This window comes from Macaca fascicularis, chromosome 1 (assembly GCF_037993035.2).
Source record: "Macaca fascicularis isolate 582-1 chromosome 1, T2T-MFA8v1.1".
Lineage (NCBI taxonomy): Eukaryota > Metazoa > Chordata > Mammalia > Primates > Cercopithecidae > Macaca > Macaca fascicularis.
The window spans coordinates 68,204,642-68,222,301 of record NC_088375.1 but is presented as its reverse complement, the minus strand read 5'-3'; the positions used below and the strand labels follow the sequence as shown (position 1 = coordinate 68,222,301).

General features: G+C 43.6%; 1 protein-coding gene across 15 annotated transcripts in view; it reads right to left on the bottom strand.

The window, feature by feature from the left end:
• The window catches only part of HHAT (hedgehog acyltransferase), a 348,264-nt gene that overhangs the window by 262,503 nt on the left and 68,101 nt on the right, over positions 1–17,660 (bottom strand). For 11 of the 15 annotated variants that reach the window (XR_012432735.1, XR_012432736.1, XM_065541220.2 and 8 more), the window contains 2 exons: positions 9,174–9,368; positions 5,165–5,380 (listed from right to left, as the gene is read on the bottom strand). The exons of 2 other annotated variants lie outside the window; for them this stretch is intronic. Coding sequence is in view for 11 of the 13 variants with exons in the window: in XM_065541220.2 (XP_065397292.1) it covers positions 5,165–5,380; positions 9,174–9,368 (411 nt within the window). In the remaining 2 variants the exon portion in view is untranslated. The remainder of the gene's footprint in view (positions 1–5,164; positions 5,381–9,173; positions 9,369–17,660) is intronic. 2 more of the 15 variants (XM_005540742.5, XM_065541243.2) reach the window with 1 other exon arrangement.

Below are 17,660 nucleotides of genomic sequence, written 5' to 3'. Positions count from 1 at the left end.
TACACATTAACTCATCTGCAAAGTGCATTTCAAAATGCATTATATTTTAAAACCTCATTTCATGCAAATTGCATAAAAAGGAATAGCGACACCTTTCTCTCTCTTCCAAATATATTCTGATGATTAAAGATGACAGTTCTCAAAGCTGAAAGGTTCTTTTTCTTCACACGCGAATAATACATATGTTTGTGAGCACAAAACAAAAGCCCTCCCCAGAGCCAGATATTCAGCTGGACCACCTGAGCCACTAACTTATTGGCTTCTCTTTGCTTGGGTCTAGGAGGCCTTGTGGCAGTTGTTTTAGTCCTTTATACTGGTCACAGACCATACCCTTACTCCTAACAAATCATTCCCTAATCAGACCCACATTACTCCCGCCCCCCCTAGCCATCCAGACCAAGGCCAGTGACGTCCAGTGAGCTCTCCTGGAACAGCAAGTGGGGCCTCCAGGTGTTGCTGCTGCCAAGACTGGTACTTGCTCCAGCCAGCTTGAGCCTCCAGACCTGCATGTCCACCAGGCGACACTCCATCCCACTCTAACTCCTCTCACACACCAAGTCAGCACAATAAGGCCCATGTCTTGATTCCCTTCACCCTATCTGCATTGCAATAGCCTCTCTTTGTCTCTGTTTCCCTGTCCATAAAGTGGTCATGACAGTATCTCTCTCATAGGTTGTGAGGAATAAACAAGCTAGAATGGCCAGGCACAATTGTGTGTGCCTGTAACCCCAGCACTTTGGGAGGCCGAAGCAAGAGGATCACTTGAGGCCAGGAGTTTGAGACCAGCCTGGGCAACATAGCAAGACCTCATCTCTAGAAAAGTATTTTTTTTTTAATTAGCCAGGTGTGGTGATGCATACCTATAGTCCCAGCTACTCAGGAGGCTGAGGTGGGAGGATCACTTGAGCTCGGGAGGGCAAAGCTACAGTGAGCTATGATTGCACCATTGCACTCCAACCTGGGTGTCAGAGTGAGACCATCTCAAAAATTTGAAGTTAGAATTGTATAAAGCCTGGCTCAGACTAAATGATCAGCTAGTATATTTTATTACAATTCGCATGATTCCAGGAGCCCATGCCAAATAGTAAACAAAGCTTCTGGGACATTGACTGCCTTGCACAGCTCTTGCCAGTCCCAGCAACTCTGGGACTGCCCCCATGCCTGTTCCCGCAGCAATTGCCTGGGTCTCTCTTCAAATAGATGGAACCAGCACACTGGCCTCTTCTGAGCCCAAGCATGGCCATGGCCCAGTATCCCCTGCTGCTGTGCCTGCCTACCAGACTGGATACCCAGGGTCTCCCTTCTGACCTAAACTACCCTACCGCATGCTTTCTGGCCAATAATCACAATAATAAAAGTAAGAGACCGAGCATGGTGGCTCACACTTGTAACACCAGCACTTTAGGAGGCCGAGACAGGCAGATCACCTAAAGTCAGGAGTTCGAGACCAGCCTGGCCAACATGGTGAAACCGTCTCTACTAAAAATACAAAAATGAGCTGGGTGTGTTGGTGCACACCTATAATTCCAGCTACCTGGGAGACTGAGGCATGAGAATCACTTGATACCAGGAGCTGGAGGTTGCAGAAAGCTGAAGTTGTGCCACTGCACTCCAGCCTGAGTAACTGAGCCAGACTCTGTCTCAAATAATAAGAGTAAGAATTAACACTTTATAGTATTAACCTGTCAAACCACATTACCTATACACAATTATTTAATCCTCACAGCAATCTTGAGGGAGGCACTATTATTCTTCCCATTTCACTGATAAGAAGACTGAGGCATAAATAAGGTAAATAACTCGGCAAGCACTCTCAAGCCAAAGCAGAGCAGGGATTCAAACTCTGGAGGGTGGGCTCCAGGACCTTTGCTCTTAACCTCCATGCCAAATTCCCTATTTGACCACTGGCTTCTCTAAGGTGGGAGAGCACAGTGCCCAGCAAGGAAGAGTCCCTGGCCTACCACGCTAAGGCTGCTCCTCTCCCCAGTGCCTACACCACACCAGTCAACCTCTTCAAGACGTACCGGCCCCAGGCTCCAGGCTAAGCAAGTATAAACACCATGTCCTTCCCTTCCCTAAGTCCCTCAGGATCCCTGCCTCACCGCTGACTTGGTATCCGAGTGCCACAGAAACATGAGAGAAAATCAAATCGGGCCCATGTTCCTAAAACTCTAAATGCCACCAGAAATAGCCTTCAAGTTAAGGCGCTGAGGCAAATTTTTACCTGTTCATGACTAATTATGCAAATTTCATACGCTTTACATTGCAGAAGACACCTCTTCTATACCTCCCTCATTTTGTGTATGTAAATTGGGTGGAAGATACGTTCTCCAGGGGTATGCCTAAAACTAACATTGTCATTTGATCCTTAGGAGTTTGCAGATACTGGGTGAAGATTTCCCGCTGGGGTTGGTTTCCACGATGGGGCACTGCTGCCCCCTGGTGGTGCAGCGTCATTCTCCTGCTCTACGTTATTTTTAGGCATTGACCTGCCAGTCTAAGAACCATGCATTTCAGTATTTCCAATCCTTATAGCTGAAGGCATTTCATGCATGCATTCATTCAAGCATTCATTCAGAGCAAATCTAACTTACAAGTTCTTCCAACTAGCTTTCTTTCCCCACCTCCCAGCCTTTTCCTTCTTGGCTTCTCTGAAAGAACCCTTTCACTACAAGATAACCTTTTTGGTTTAACCCCCTCCCCCTTTAGAGCCCCCTTCTCCATAGAAGGGAAGTTTCCCACAGCCACTTTCAGCAAGTGCGGAAACCTCCTGGCTTTTTAAATTTGCCCTATATCTTACTGAACATTTATCCTTTTCTAGAATGACTGTTTTATGAATACTCCCCAAAACATAGAGGTTTTAATTTGCCCTTTCGAGTTCCCTGCTGTCAGCAATTGCTATTGTTTTGGAACAGTTTAAAAAAAAAGGGGGGGGGGAAGGAAAAGACATGGATAAAACCCAGAGTGTCTATACCCGGCCCCTATAGGAAGCAACCTGCCCCTTCACTTCCCCAGACTGAGACTCAAGAGAATGAGAGTCCTTGGCTAAGGATTTAGGTGGGAAATAATCTTAAAGCATGCCTCTGTGTGACACAGGACCCTACTAGAGGCCTCTAATATTCTTACTAGACCCTAAAAGGCACAATTGGAAAAGGGGGCCGGGCATGGTGGCTCAAGCCTGTAATCCTAGCACTTTGGGAGGCTGAGGGCAGACTGCCTGACCTCAGGAGTTAGAGGCAAGCCTGGGAAACATAGCAAAACCCGGTCTCTACTAAAAATACAAAAAATTAGCTGGACTTGCTGGTGCATGCCTGTAATCCAGCTACTCAGGAGGCTGAGACACGGGAATCACTTGAACCCAGCAGGTAGAGGTTGCAGTAAGCTGAGATTGCACCACTGCACTCCAGCCTGGGTGACAGAGTAAGACTCTGTCTCAAAAAAAGAAGAAAAAGGAGATGAGAAATAACAGGAACAGATATTTTGCATAATAATAAAGTGCAGAGCATACAGGGCAAAGCTTATATATAAGAGGAAGTTGGGAAAATAATCTGTTTCCTCCTAATGGATTTAGTTTATGTTTCTCTGAAAATTACCAGCCATCCTCAGGAAAGGGGCGTCTGTGTGTGGATGTTTGGTCCAAAAGTTATTGCCTGGCAAACTGGGAATAATTCAAATACTCACAAAGGTAAGGAGATTGTAAAAGAGAGGAACCCACCCTATGCTGTGCCCACCCTACCTTTACTCCCACCCTCCTCCTGAAGGGCCTGTTAAACCACCTTCCTGGGTTCTAACCCTACAGGTTCTGATTCAGGAGGTTGGAGAGGACCTGAGAATTTGTATTTCTAACAAGTTCTCTGGTGATACTGACGCTGCTGGTCTGGGAACTACACTTTGCAAATCATTGAGTTAGAAGATCAGCTGCCATCATTAAACCATCTCTTTCACACAATAATTTTAAACACAATTTCAAACGCAGATTTTAAATTCCTTCATGACAAAAGAACAATCCCAAACCGAGGTATGAGAAACCACAGACTAAACATATCTGCCTAGAATATCGATTTCACTTACAGATTTCTAGAGATATAAAAAGTTACATACTTTCACTGGAAATTTTAGAACATTGTGTTATTGTTATAATGCAAAAATATATCCTTTAATACAATGCATAATTCAGTGGAACTCTGAGGACAAAATATGATTTCTAAGAACCCTCTCTTCTTTTTCAGGGAGCATCTTTCATGTTGCTGCCCAGAAATGTGCAACACTGCTGCTTGCCCTGCACTTCCAGGTGTGTGCATATGTGTGGGTGTGTGTTGTGCGTGTGCATGCATATGTGTGTATGCACGTACATGTTATTCTCTCCTCTATGAGGATTGTTTTGTTTTGGTGGTGGGGGTAGAAGATCCCTTGAGAAACACTGTTTTAGGCATTGTCAATTACTAATTCCTTATGTGAATTAACTTAGCAATTATGCTCCATGAAACTAGAGGTAGGTTGAGGAGGCAGAAAAAAAAGAAAGTTGTAAGCAAGGGGGAAAAGTGAAGTAGGGGGGAACAACAAAGGTAGTTTAACATGGCATTTCAGACAAGGATGCTGTCCAAGGAAGGCAGGCAGGGGCCTGGGCACAAAGGGGAATCCAGTCCTCAACACACACCATTGCCTTCGAACTTACTTCAACTCCACTCTGTTCTCACATCTAGGTCACCCTGAACAGCTCCCAGGCTATGGCAGGACTATTTCTTAAGCAGCTTTTGAATATAAAAGGAAACATATTATTTGCCAAGCAACAGCTTAGACAGTTTCCTTTTCTATTCCTTCAAGTAATAGCATCATAATCAAATTTTTTTCTTTCCTTGGGACTTCGCCACATTGGATACCAACTCCCAAACTCCTCGTTGTGCCCCACTCATTAATCCTGGTTGCCAGAGTTCACTGAAAATCAAGGTGGGACCCCCTAGAGCTAACATATCTGAGGGGTCAAACTTTAAAGGCTCATTTCTCATATGCATTTCATCTATTCCATAAAACCTCATGAGAACTAATAGTGTTGTAAATCTGTGGGCACCTCTGAATGAAATGACTCAAGAGTCAGAGAAGCCCAGAGCAACAGTGACAAAGGCTTAATCTACAGAATCCCAATCCCATCCCCAGCGGGCTCTACCTGTTTGATGAACTCCGGGAAGCTGAGGATGGGCCCATTGTGGAAGACTGGATAATAAAAGACATAGGCCAGCATCCAGGGAAAGGAGTAGGAGGTCGACGCAGCAGGCAGCTGCTGCCAGCAGAGCTCCAGGCTGAAGCTGGTGTAGTAGAGGCAGCGAACGGTCAGCGTGAACTGCAGCAGGTAGTACTCGTTTTCTGTCTTGTACCACCTTCTCTACAAAATCAAAAGGAGAGAACAACCTCTGAGTGGCCAGCAGGGACATCGTCCAGTCCCATTGCAGCTGCTGGCCAGCAGGGCCACCTTCATCTGAGAATCCTAGCGGGCTCTGGGAAGGCGACCTCTTCTTCAGGTAGAGCAGCTGTGCCATAAAGGGGAGTCGAGAACCAATGAACACCAGGTAAATCTCATTGGTAATCAAAGCAAGCAGTTAATGAGCAGTAGGAAAAAGAACATCTCTAATGTAAACTTAGCATTAGGACTGACACAACATAATGAAGGTTTTCCCAGACACACATGTAGCAGATACCCAGGGCATAAAGTGCAGATTAGCTACATCCAGTGGATACTCTGACAGCTTCTTCAACTATTCGGATAACAAAGAGGGGCTTAAAATGTCCCATGGGATTTCTGTCTTCAACGTATTTTTCTCTTCGCTCTTTTGTTACCAGCTTGGCTCTACATTTAGTTGAGTAGCATCTGTCAAATAAGTTTTACAGACAAATATTAAAAAATAAACCCTGCCCTCAATATGTTAAATTCTCATACAGGACACAGATGTGTAAACATGCAATTACAATACAGCATGAAACAAGAAATAACCTGTGCAAAAATATGCGTGGAACAAAAGATGAGAAGGAAATACAGTAAAATGTTAATATCAGGGAGTAAAATCAAGAAGTATTTTCTAACTTCTATATTTTTCTATATTTTTTATGTTTTCCAAAAATACATTCAGTGAGAAAAGCTATTTATGGAAATATATAGAAGAAATCTAACTTGGGTCAAAGGAGAAAGTAATTAATTTGATCCATCAGGGTCTCTTAAAGCAGTACACAGAAAAACCAACCACTGAACAGAGTTTCTACTTCTTGTACAAGACTTTAACAGCCACCAAGGGGAAAGAGGATAATCATATCAGGAGAACCACATGTGCAAAAGCATGGAAACCCAGCTAGGTTCTAATCATATGATCTCCTTCCTCAATGTTTTTCAAATCACTGTAAAACTTCCAGAACAAATGAATATTTATTTACCTCCAACATCCATAACGGATACTGTCCCCAAAGAAATGATAAATGGAATTAGATTCTGTTTTTACACTTGCCAGGTCCCCAAAAAGTTAGGTGTGAACTTGTTTTCATTTTTACTGTAAATCTGTTTTTAAGCACACTTGCTTAAATGGTTGCCTAGTTAATCACTCTGGGAAGTATCTTTTGTTAAAATGGAGTGATTATCTGATATACTCTCATAAGTCCAGATTTTGATATATGTGCTTAAAATATTAGCCCCACATCATTAATGAGAGTGAGAAAAATTAAGGTAGACTAAAAACAGCAAAAAATGCTTCAACTTTCAAAATGCTACAATTTTCACAAAATCACTTAACATAGATTATCTTGTTTGACTATCAGAACAATCCCATGAGAAAGGAAGAGGAATTATTACTTCCATTTTCCAAATAATGAGACTGAGGCTCAGAGGCTAAATGATTGCTCCAGCTTCAGAGTAAGAAGAGACGGGGATTAGAAAAGACTAGAAACCAGGTCATCCATCTCACATTTCCCATCATGTTCCTTCCCATTACTGTGTCGATGCAGGGCACATGAATGCTAAGTGCAGTCACCTGGATCAACGAAGGAGTGACTGAATGAACAAAAATATAGATACCACAGGAGTTCCAGTCCCACAGTGATTGAATAAAGAATATCCAACACAGCCCAAGATTTTGAATGGGCCTATGGAGATCCTAGGGGGTTAGAGGAAGGGATAGGTGTGTGTAGTGTCCCCAAAGCTCTATGTGACACCTGGTCACTTACATGCTACTGTTTTATTGTGTCCCCGGTTTGTAAGAGCCAGCAGCTCTCAGAGCAGTATGTGATACTAAATGATCTGTGTTTTCTGTGGCCCTCTTTTATTACTTGCCTTTAGAGACTGAGGTCTAAGCTGTACTTTGAAAGAGAATCAGGTGGACAGGGATGATGGGAAGGGTTGGTTCCAACAAACAGTGTAAGCATATGTAAATGGGTAAAGGGAAAGGTAAGCAGATTGGCCTGACTCAAAAAAACAGCTCCTGCCAGTTGGGCAGTGTTTGGGAACCGGGCTAGGAAGGAGAAGGTCGATGAAGGTGGGAAACATCAATGGTCCTGCCCTAGGCACATGACCCCCAGTGTTTTCCAAGCTGTGCATCTCTCAGGCTGGCTATTCTCAGAGTCAACTGACCCCAAAGGTGAAGGGCTCTGAAGCCGAGTACCCAGGACCAGACCCTGGAGCTGGGGACTTGGACTTGTGTTCTTCTTGCCATGCATTTCTACCTTAAAAGAAAGCTCCCACTTCTGGATGGTTGAGAGTTCCACACAGACTCTCCCTTTTCTCCCCTGCAGCCGCAGACCTTGGCAGCTCCAACTTGCACATGTAAAGGGTGTATTCAATAGACAAGTGAGAGAAGGAATCTCACACAGCCTGAGTGGGCCTGAGATAGCCTGAGGGGCCTAAGCTTCATTTGCACAAGCAGGGCTAGGTTATTCCAGTTACCAAAGACAGAACCAGATAGTCCGGAGCTGTCCAGGAGATGCTAGCCACTGCCAGGAGATGATCAGAGAACACACAACAGAAATCAGAAAATGCAGTGCAAGAAGAATTTGCTGATAGGTGCAATCGCCTCAGCAAGGCACAGTAAACTCTTCAACTCGGAAGGCAGTCCCTCTGTCATCCACCATCCTCTGGGCCAAGTCTGATGTGCAATCATAAAATAAAAATGCACTGTTATTGTGACTAAGAAAAAAATAAAGCTAAAAGGTAAGTGCCTGTAAAATAAGACTTTACTAATGCAAACAAAAGCTATAAGGAAGTGTGGCTTGAGCCCAGTGTCCTCCTCTATTAGCACAAACAACCCATAGGTGACTGAGTCTGTCAAAATGCCTCTGGGTTTACTAAAATGAAAGCTTGGTCTGGGCCCTTTGGAGATAACCCTTTGTTTTCACTATCTAAATTGAAAGTGCTTCCACTAGGTCACATGAGTAGATAATAAATCTGTTCCTGACCAGGCACAATGGCTCACACCTATAATCCCAGCACTTTGGGAGGCCAAGGCGGGCAGATCACATGAAGCCAAGAGTTTCAGGCCAGCCCGGCCAACATGGTGAAACCCCGTCTCTATTAAAAATACAAAAATTAACTGGGTATGGTGGCAGGTACCTGTAGTCCCAGCTACTCGGTTGACTGAGGCATGAGAATCGCTTGAACCCAGGAGGCAGAGGTTGCAGTGAGCCAAGATTGCGCCACTGCACTTCAGCCTGGGTGACAGAGCAAGACTCCATCTCAATAAATGAATAAATGAATCTGTTCAATCAACTAGGAAGAAGAAAAAGACCTGACTTACCACCACAGGGCCATTGTGGCCATCAGATGAGTTGAGTGATGTGTACATTCCCTATAAATTGTAGGGCACTCTCCAGATGATTTTTAGTAAATCCTCTGTTTGTTTCTTCTCTCTTTGTTCCTGGCCCTCTGGCCCTGTGACATCTGGCACTCCACATGCCTACCCAAACTCTGAGAGATGGTACAGGGCCAGCCCTGGGCAATCTCACAGGGCTAAAACACAGCCAGGAATGATAGGACTGCAGAATGCACCACTAGGGTTCACATGTAGCAACCTTGTATGGCCACTATGGGGAGCCCCATCACAGTTCTACAATCATCTCATCTGAAAACCAAGGTGTCTACTGGGATCAAGGCAAAGCCAAAAGGGCCTTCTCTGGATTCCCGATGGTAACAGGAAGACACTTACCTTAACTTCCTCCACACCCTGCAGCCTCAGTGTGGAGAGCAGGAGGAGAGAACAGAGCCACGACAGGAGCTGAGACCGGAACTGGGCCACGCAGAAAGAGATGGTGGTATGGAGCAAAACCATGGCCACACCAGGGGTCCCCAGCACACACCAGCAGGCCCACATCCCATAGAGCATGAGAATCCAGGGTCTGTGCTGCAGACAGGGTGGGGCCCAACCAGAGAGAGACAGGGAGGGAAAGGAGAGGGAGGAAAAGAAAGAGAAGTGAGCTCATGGAATTGATACTGAAAGTTCTACATGTAAGAGAATCACATTTAATTACCCAATAAAGAAACTCTAATTATCACTGCCCTGGGAATTTTGGTACAAAACAAACAAGATTCAGAGGGACTTTCCACATTAACCCCCAGAGTCCCAACAGCTCCACCCAGAAGCAAGTAACCACTCTCCTGCCTTCAACCAAAGCCACCCAGACCCCTGGGTCACACAACAATAAGATATTGGATTGACTTTTCAACAGACACAATGAAAGCCAGAAGACAGCTGGAAAACTGCCAACTGGACCACATCCTACATACACCATCCTTCAGAAGTGAAGGTGAGAGGAAGTATTAGTACACATTTCTAGGAAGGCTTCTTAAGAAAACTGGATCATCCAAACCACGAAAGACTTTCCAAAGTCTAAGCCAGAGATTTTAAATATGTAGGGATTTTTCCATTTTTGATTTTTTGCATATTGATTAGTCAAATTTATGTCATAGAAAAATTGCATCTTACCTGCTTTATGAGCTACTGAGGACTTTGCATAGTCTACCTGATTGATACATTTATTCCCATTTTAGGAGAATCACAGATTTTTATCTAATCATCAAGTAATTTATAGTTATCACATTGAATAAGTAGATGAATTAACATATCTTTGCTTCATGATATAACTTTGGTCAGATCTGATGGGGAAATCCTTATTTAATAACTATAATGTTTTAACTTTGAGACGCAAGATATCATTGTGGTTTAATGATTCAAGCTTTGAAGTCTAACTGCCTAAATTGAAATGCTTGTGTCTCATAACGACCTGTGTTACCTGAGGTAAATGACTCCATCTCTGTGGATTAATTTCTTCATATATAAAACTGGAATATCCCAGCATTTTGGGAGGCCAAGACAGGCGCATCACCTGAGGTCAGGAGTTTGAGACCAGCCTGACCAACATGGCATAAACCCCATCTTTACTAAAAATACAAAAATTAGCCAGGTGTGGTAGGTGACTGCAATCCCAACTACCCAGGAGGCTGAGGCAGAAGAATCCCTGGAACCTGGTAGGCGGAGGTTGCTGTGAGCTGAGATCGCACCATTGCACTCCAGCCTAGGCAACACAGCAAGACTCCATCTCAAAAACAAACAAAACAAAACTGGAATAATAACGGTATCTCCTTCATGGGGTGTATACACAGGAAGGACTCTACAAATACGGTTGTTATTCCCATAGGGAAATGTGATGTCTCACAGGGACGCATTTTAAAATGTGGATCCCAGGAACACACCGAATTGAAAAGTGAGAAGTGCCTGAATTTAAGTCTTCTTGTGGAGCCAAAGACTTTTCAGGGCAAGACAGGTGTGGAGTATAAATTGCAAATCCCATGCTTTGATGCTAACACTTTCAAAATATTGCCTACCTACTATTCTTTCCCAAACCTATACTCTAGTTTAAGAGAGAACATTTTAAATATGAGACTAGGTCAGCCATTTTTAAGTTCCAGGAAAACCAGAGAAATGTGAAGTTCATTTTTACTATTTTTCCATCCTACTACCCACAGAAAACAGCCACATAAATTTGCTTCAAACCCTCACCTCTGGGCAGAGTCCAATTATAAGGAATACGTCGCCAAAGACTATTTGAAGTAGTTGTTTTAACAAATGAAAAAAAGGAGGTTCTTTTCCAACATGACCTACAGCATTTACCAATGGAATTCTTTTTCGTGCATGTGTGGCTACATACATAGACACAGTTATGTTTTTATTAAGTGCTATTTGATCCCTTCGGAAAAAGCCTGTTTGCTAGGATTCATCTGGGAACTTACCACAGTCTGAAGCTGCTTCAACTTGGAAAATGCTGAAAGAACCTTCAGGAAATACTTCACAGTGTTGTGCAAACCCCATTTACTGGAGAGACTCTATGATGAATTTAACAGTGGTCTCCAAAGCCACCTTGAGGCAGACAAATTTGTCCCATATTCATCCCCCACTGTTTCCCTACTGCCAAACAGTACAGGCAGACGACACTTAACTGGTCTAAGACATCACAGGACATGCTCTCACATGAGCCTCATGTTCTCTACCCATCTTAGTATTATGCACTGATTCTCCCCAGGTACAAGCAACTCTACTATATACATTCATGATGTATAGGCCACGAAAAGATGTGAATAACGCAAAAAGAATCACCTACACAAAACTGTTGTATAGATTAGAATCCCACTACAATGTTGATTTTCATACTTTGTCTATAAAAATGCCATTGGAATGAATCCTATCCCCAAAACACCATTAAAATCCTGCAAGAGGAGAATCACTTGAACCCGGGAGGCAGAGGTTACAGTGAGCCAAGATCGCGCCATTGCACTCCAGCCTGGGAGACAAGAGTGAAACTCCATCTCAAAATAAGTTACAAACAAGTAAACAAAATCCTGCTAGAGCAGAATCAGCCTCCCATGCCTTGCAATCCAACTGGCATCATGGCAGGGCCGTCCCCATTATAGATGTAGCCCTTAGGGCACAGCTGCCCAACCACGATCCTTCCCATGCACATACCTAGATCTCAAGCACTATGAAGAGGGTTCCAGGATTAAAGGGTGGCATGGCCCAGCAGGGTGAGCAGCAGCATGGACGGCCTGCTCCTCTGGGCAGCAGAAGAGCTTTTTCTAAGCATTTCAAAGGCCAGTTTCATAAGCAAAGGCCTAAGGATAGCCTTGTCCCATCCATCTCTACTCCAAATGTGTGTATGTGTTTATCGACCTTTTTTCTCTCTTAAGTAAAAATGCTTAACTATCAGTATTAAGCCTCTGACATCTGACATCAACCAGGCCAGAATTTTTTTTAACTTTTCAAAAATAAAAAAATAAAATGTGTTGCATTTTGTTCCAAAACAACACTTCTGACTCATCACTAGAAAGGCTTTCAGACTTTTTTTTCCCAAGTTCTAAAGGTAATAAGAGCAGACATGCAAGATTTGGTCATACATGTACTGTACGTCAAACTCAAGTTTGAAAACACACCTAAACACCAAAATAGCCCAATTCATTTAAATTACAAGGTTCAAATCATGAATGTGATTGGGAATTACTTGTTACTTGAAAGAAGACACAAAGAATCACATTGATCACATCAAGTGTATAAGTAAAACATGGCCTTAATGTTGGATTGTGATGTTTCTGATGTATAAATTTAGATTCCAATTGCATACAACTTTTATATAATGTTCTCAGATTTTTATTGAGATAGTTGTATTCACATATACATACAGGAGACATCCCTTGTACACTTTACCCGGTTTCTTCCTATGGCACATTGTTTAAAACCACAAATATCACAACCAGGATATTGATGTTGCTGCAATGCACCAAACTTACTCAGATTTCCCTAGTTTCACTTGTATTCATTTATGTGTGTGTTTAGTTCTATACAATTTTATCACATGTATAGGTTTGGTATCTACCACAGTAAAAATGCAGAACGGCTCCATCACCACAAGGATTCCTCATGTTGCCATTTTATACCACATTTACCTCCTTCCCACTCCTCTGACCACCCCCATCCCTAATCCTGACAACCAATAACCTCTTCTCCATTTCAAAGATTGGCCTTTTTCACTCAGCGTAATTTCCGGCAGATATCTTCAAGTTGCTGTATCAATGGTTTGCTCCTTTTCATTGCTGAGTAATGTTCCATGATGTGGATATACCACAGCTTGTTAGCCATTTACCTACTGGAGGCTGTCTAGGCTGTTTCCATTTTGGGGCTATTACAAATAAAACTTATGCAAACATACATGTATAGATTTTTGTGTAAAAATAAGTTTTCATTTTTCTGGGATAAACGCCCAAGATCACACTTGCTGGGGTGCAAGGTAGTTGCATATTTAGCTCTATAATAAACTATAAAACATTTTCCAGCATGGCTGTAGCATTATACTTTCCTGCCAGCAATGCATGTGTGATCCAGTTTATTCACATCTTTGCCAGCATTTGGTGCTGTTACTATGTTCTATCTGAGCCATTCTGGTAAGTGTGTAATGACATCTTGTTGTGGTTTTAATTTGAATTTATCATGCTCTTTTAAAAGGTATCAAAGCATGAGTGACCTGAAGCTTGAGATGGGTTTGCTGGAGCACAGGATGACAGCCCCACTGGAACTACTCTGACCCTCCCTTAATGCTCTTTATTCCAGGTTCTTCCATTTCTAATAGAAGATGAACAGAAAGCAGGGGAAGAGGGAAAATGTTTAAAAGTCTGATGAAAAATAAGGAAGTGTACCCTATTTATGTAGCAGTGGAGACAAAGCCAGACTGAGAACGCTATGGCCTCTCTGATGAGACATAGATCTTACTAACCCTGATTGACTTAAGCAGGCATCCTTCCCCTCTGCTCCCTGGGTCTACACTGAACCACTCTCAAAATGGGGTCTGACTCTACTTGATAGTCTCCTTTAACAGGCTAAACTCCTGCTTTGTTTAGATTACAGTAATGTGAGCCCAGAATCTGGCACAGTGCCCAGCATATATCAAGTGTTTCATAACTACTGGATGGAAGGACGGAGAGAATAGTTGCATGGATGCATAGCTGGGTAGATGGATACGCTTTCCCAAGTCTTGGGATTTAACCTTGTGATCATGACTAAGAAGCAACAAGAAAATAGTACTAAAATGTGGGCTTTGGAACCCACTAATGTGAAAACCTACTGTCTTCCAAAGTCTCTACTTGTCCTACTTAACCCTTTATAAACAAAGGCTGTTTTGCGTATGTAGGTAGAATGGAAGAGACATTTCACATCTCACCGCCTATTACCTGTTTGCCACTCACAGCATCTCTCAACTGTACTTCTGTTGGGGGAAATCTCCAATAGTTAACAACGGATGGGGCACAGGTACCAATCCAGGAAAGTGGATACCTGCTATAGAGCCTTCTATCCATCACCCCAGCAGAGTCTCCCGGGAGAATAACCAGTTGAGCTGGCAGAGCTCCAAGGATGGAATCAGTGACCCTAAGAAAAGACTGCAGATTTGCTCTTTCTTTTGAAATCCATACTCTTAAAACCTTCTTCATAAGGAGTCAGGAAAAACTGCCAATGCCCCTTCTCACACCATCTGTTTCTACTTCAGCTCATTCTGTGCCAAGGGCGCCAAGTGATAATAGGATGTGCCTGAGTGGGTTCCCTCCTTAGAGTTTACCTCTGTAGGGAGGAATGAAAGTGTCAGCCTTGGTCAGAATTCCTGTTGGCAACATTATCAGATGTCCCTGCCTATTCTTTTTGCACATCTGCCAAGAAACCACTCAATGGGAGCATTATTTGGGAAATAAGAATGGGAATCAATCAATATTCTTATGTATGACGTAATTTATTACATACTACATAATTAACAGCAGCTCTACTGAAATATATATGTCTTATATATACATATATATTTATATACAATCTCCCCAAACAGAAAGATACAACCCACCCATCCCAGAGTCTGAAAAACTGCATTCTAGCCTGCTTTTTCCTGGGAGTAAAGGCCAGCAGGCCCACACAAAAGGAATTTTATCTCTCCTTAGACATGCATTGATGGAGGTAGAAAGGGGCTGATTCCAGAAGAACCATTAGCACATGATATTTCTATTCGGCGCATGGATTTGGGAATGTCCTGGAAAAAAGCTCTGCTCCCTGCAGCCTTCCAGAGGTTGGTTAACTCATCTCACTCAGCACCATGGGTCAGGCTTCTCAGCCCTTTCATATCCTGCGCCTGATGAGCTCAGCCCATCAGCCAATAGCTAATGATGTGGGTTCTCCCCATCAGAGGCACAGTGAGAACCCAGCTGTGTGGTTAGCAACAGCACCCACCCTCAGCCCTACACCAGGTCAGACTTCTCAGTAAGTTCACATGGGGGTATTTTTTGGTTCTGAGGGCAGAGAACACAACGTCTCAGGTGGTGGTGAGGCCACAGTTGGCATTCATGAAAGGAGGCAACTATCTGACCCGCGACATCCAATCCAATCATAACACACACACAGCCAAAGCTCAGAGCCGTGATTCAGCCTTCCCTCCAGGGCCACTGGCTCCTGATGAAGTCTCACCAAAACCCAAAGAGAGAGCCTTATCCGGGGAAAGGGTGTTTAACTGAGCCAAGTAACTCAGTGGAAAGTTTTATTTCTTACCATGGCAAAAAAAAAAAAAAAAAAAGATAGATCATGCTTTTGAAAATAAAAATAACCTGCCACCTCTCCGTGGGAGGAGGTGCAGCGAGCCAAGGAAGAGACGAGATTAGATATTAGATAAAGGAGAAGGCTAGAATCTTTCAGGGCTTAAGGCTATAGCAGCAAGAATTGCTAAAGCCTGTCCCTGCATAGTATTGCCTATAGTTTAGGATGCCTCAGAGAATGGGGAGGAAAAAAAAAAGGACAACTGCAGCCTAAATCTTCCACCCTGAATAAGTACCAAAAACAACTACCCGAATTAAGGCCATCTGGAACACTTAGTCCAGGTGGTGAAAGCAGAGTGCTAATGAGGCCAACGCTGTGGTTCATACTTATGTAAGGGCCAAGCAAACTCAGACAAAGAAAGCACTGTGCCCCAGCCACAGGCCGAACCCGGCCCACCAGCTGTCTCACAAATCAAACCTGCGGTCACCCAGAGGATGACAGAGGCACATACAGAGGGAGATGACTCAGTGCTCACTCTGCCTCATTCCAAGAAAAATGCAAAAGAACACCTCCTACGGACATTGGATAAGATGTGCTCTGCAGAGAAAAAGACTAGTCCCCCTGTCCAGCCCTGCCTGGTAACAAGATGCAGGAAGCTGAAACAAGTGAACTCCATTTCCTTGAAGCCACAGCTCAAAAGCCACCTTCTCGGAGGCCTGCCCTGACACCAGAAAGGCAGGTGAGGCCCACACCTTCTCCCCCCATAGCGTGCCCAGCCAACCACATCAGGTACAGAACAGTGAACAGTATTTGCTTTCCTAACTTCCCACTCAACTGTGACTCCCCAAGAGAAGGGGCTGTGTTTCTCAATCCTTTCCCCCAGGACCCAAGACAAGCTTGAAAAGACCATCAGCATGGGAACATTGCTACGGATGCTAGACACGGCCTATGCCCTTGAGGATTTTGGAATCTCAAGATGGTCCCCTCCATTCTTGAATAACATAAACTGCTCTCAGGAGCAAATGCCAGCAGATGACAGCAGCAGACACCATCTATTGGGCTGTCCTCATGTGCAAGCATAACCTTGAAAAACGTTTGCTTATCAGCCCCTCTCCACAACTCCATGAAGCCAGCAGTGCCATGCCGCTTGCACAACTGTGGAAACAGCCTTAGAGATATTCAGGAACTTAAGGTTACACAGTTTGAGAGTAGCAATGCAGGGACTGACCCTAGCGCTCTTAACCACACCAAATACTGCTTCCCACAAGAGGAGGAGCAAGAAGTCAAAGGTACAAGCAAATTAAATGAAGGGACATCTATATCCTAATATAGCTAGATTTCTGATAGTGTCAGGTGCAAAACAGGAGCTGAACGTAGAGGAGGTTTGGAAAGAGGGAGGGGCATCTAATCAGGAAAAGGTAATTAATCTCAATCATGCATTCTCAACAAGGGTTGTATCTCCTTCAAATGAGGTGGGGTGGGGCAGATTTTGTAGGCTAGACCTAAGGATAAAATGGAAATTAAAATTAGTGATGACTGGGCATGGTGGCTCATGCCCGTAATCCCAGCACTTCGTAAAGCAGAGGTGGGAGGGTCGCTTGAAGCTAGGAGTTTGAGACCAGCAAGACTCCATCTCTATTGTTGTTTAATAATTGAACATTTGTAGAAGACTAGTACTATATTTTGTCTAAGTTTTAGGTTACTTGTTGGTTATCGGGGGCAAGAAAACCTTACTCCTTATGCGTACGCACACTAAATAAACAGATATATACAGGATATCTGTAGTACTCAAATTTCACAGAGGAGGAGAGATGATCAGGGAAAAAATTATCTCGAAAGGTGCCTCAGGGACAATACTGAAAAAAATTTAAGAAACACTGATCTACAGGAAGCGAACAGGAGGAACAAGAACAAGGGTGAGAGGCAAAGGAGACCCATCAGAGGAGGCCATGTGGGTCCTGATGCACATGGCCCAGAGACATGGGGGGGACAGATGAAAACACAGTGTCCCCAGGGCAACTCCACCTTTCCTTCTGCCCATCATTTCATTCTTCCATGTGTTCAGTTAAAAATATACGAAATATCTGG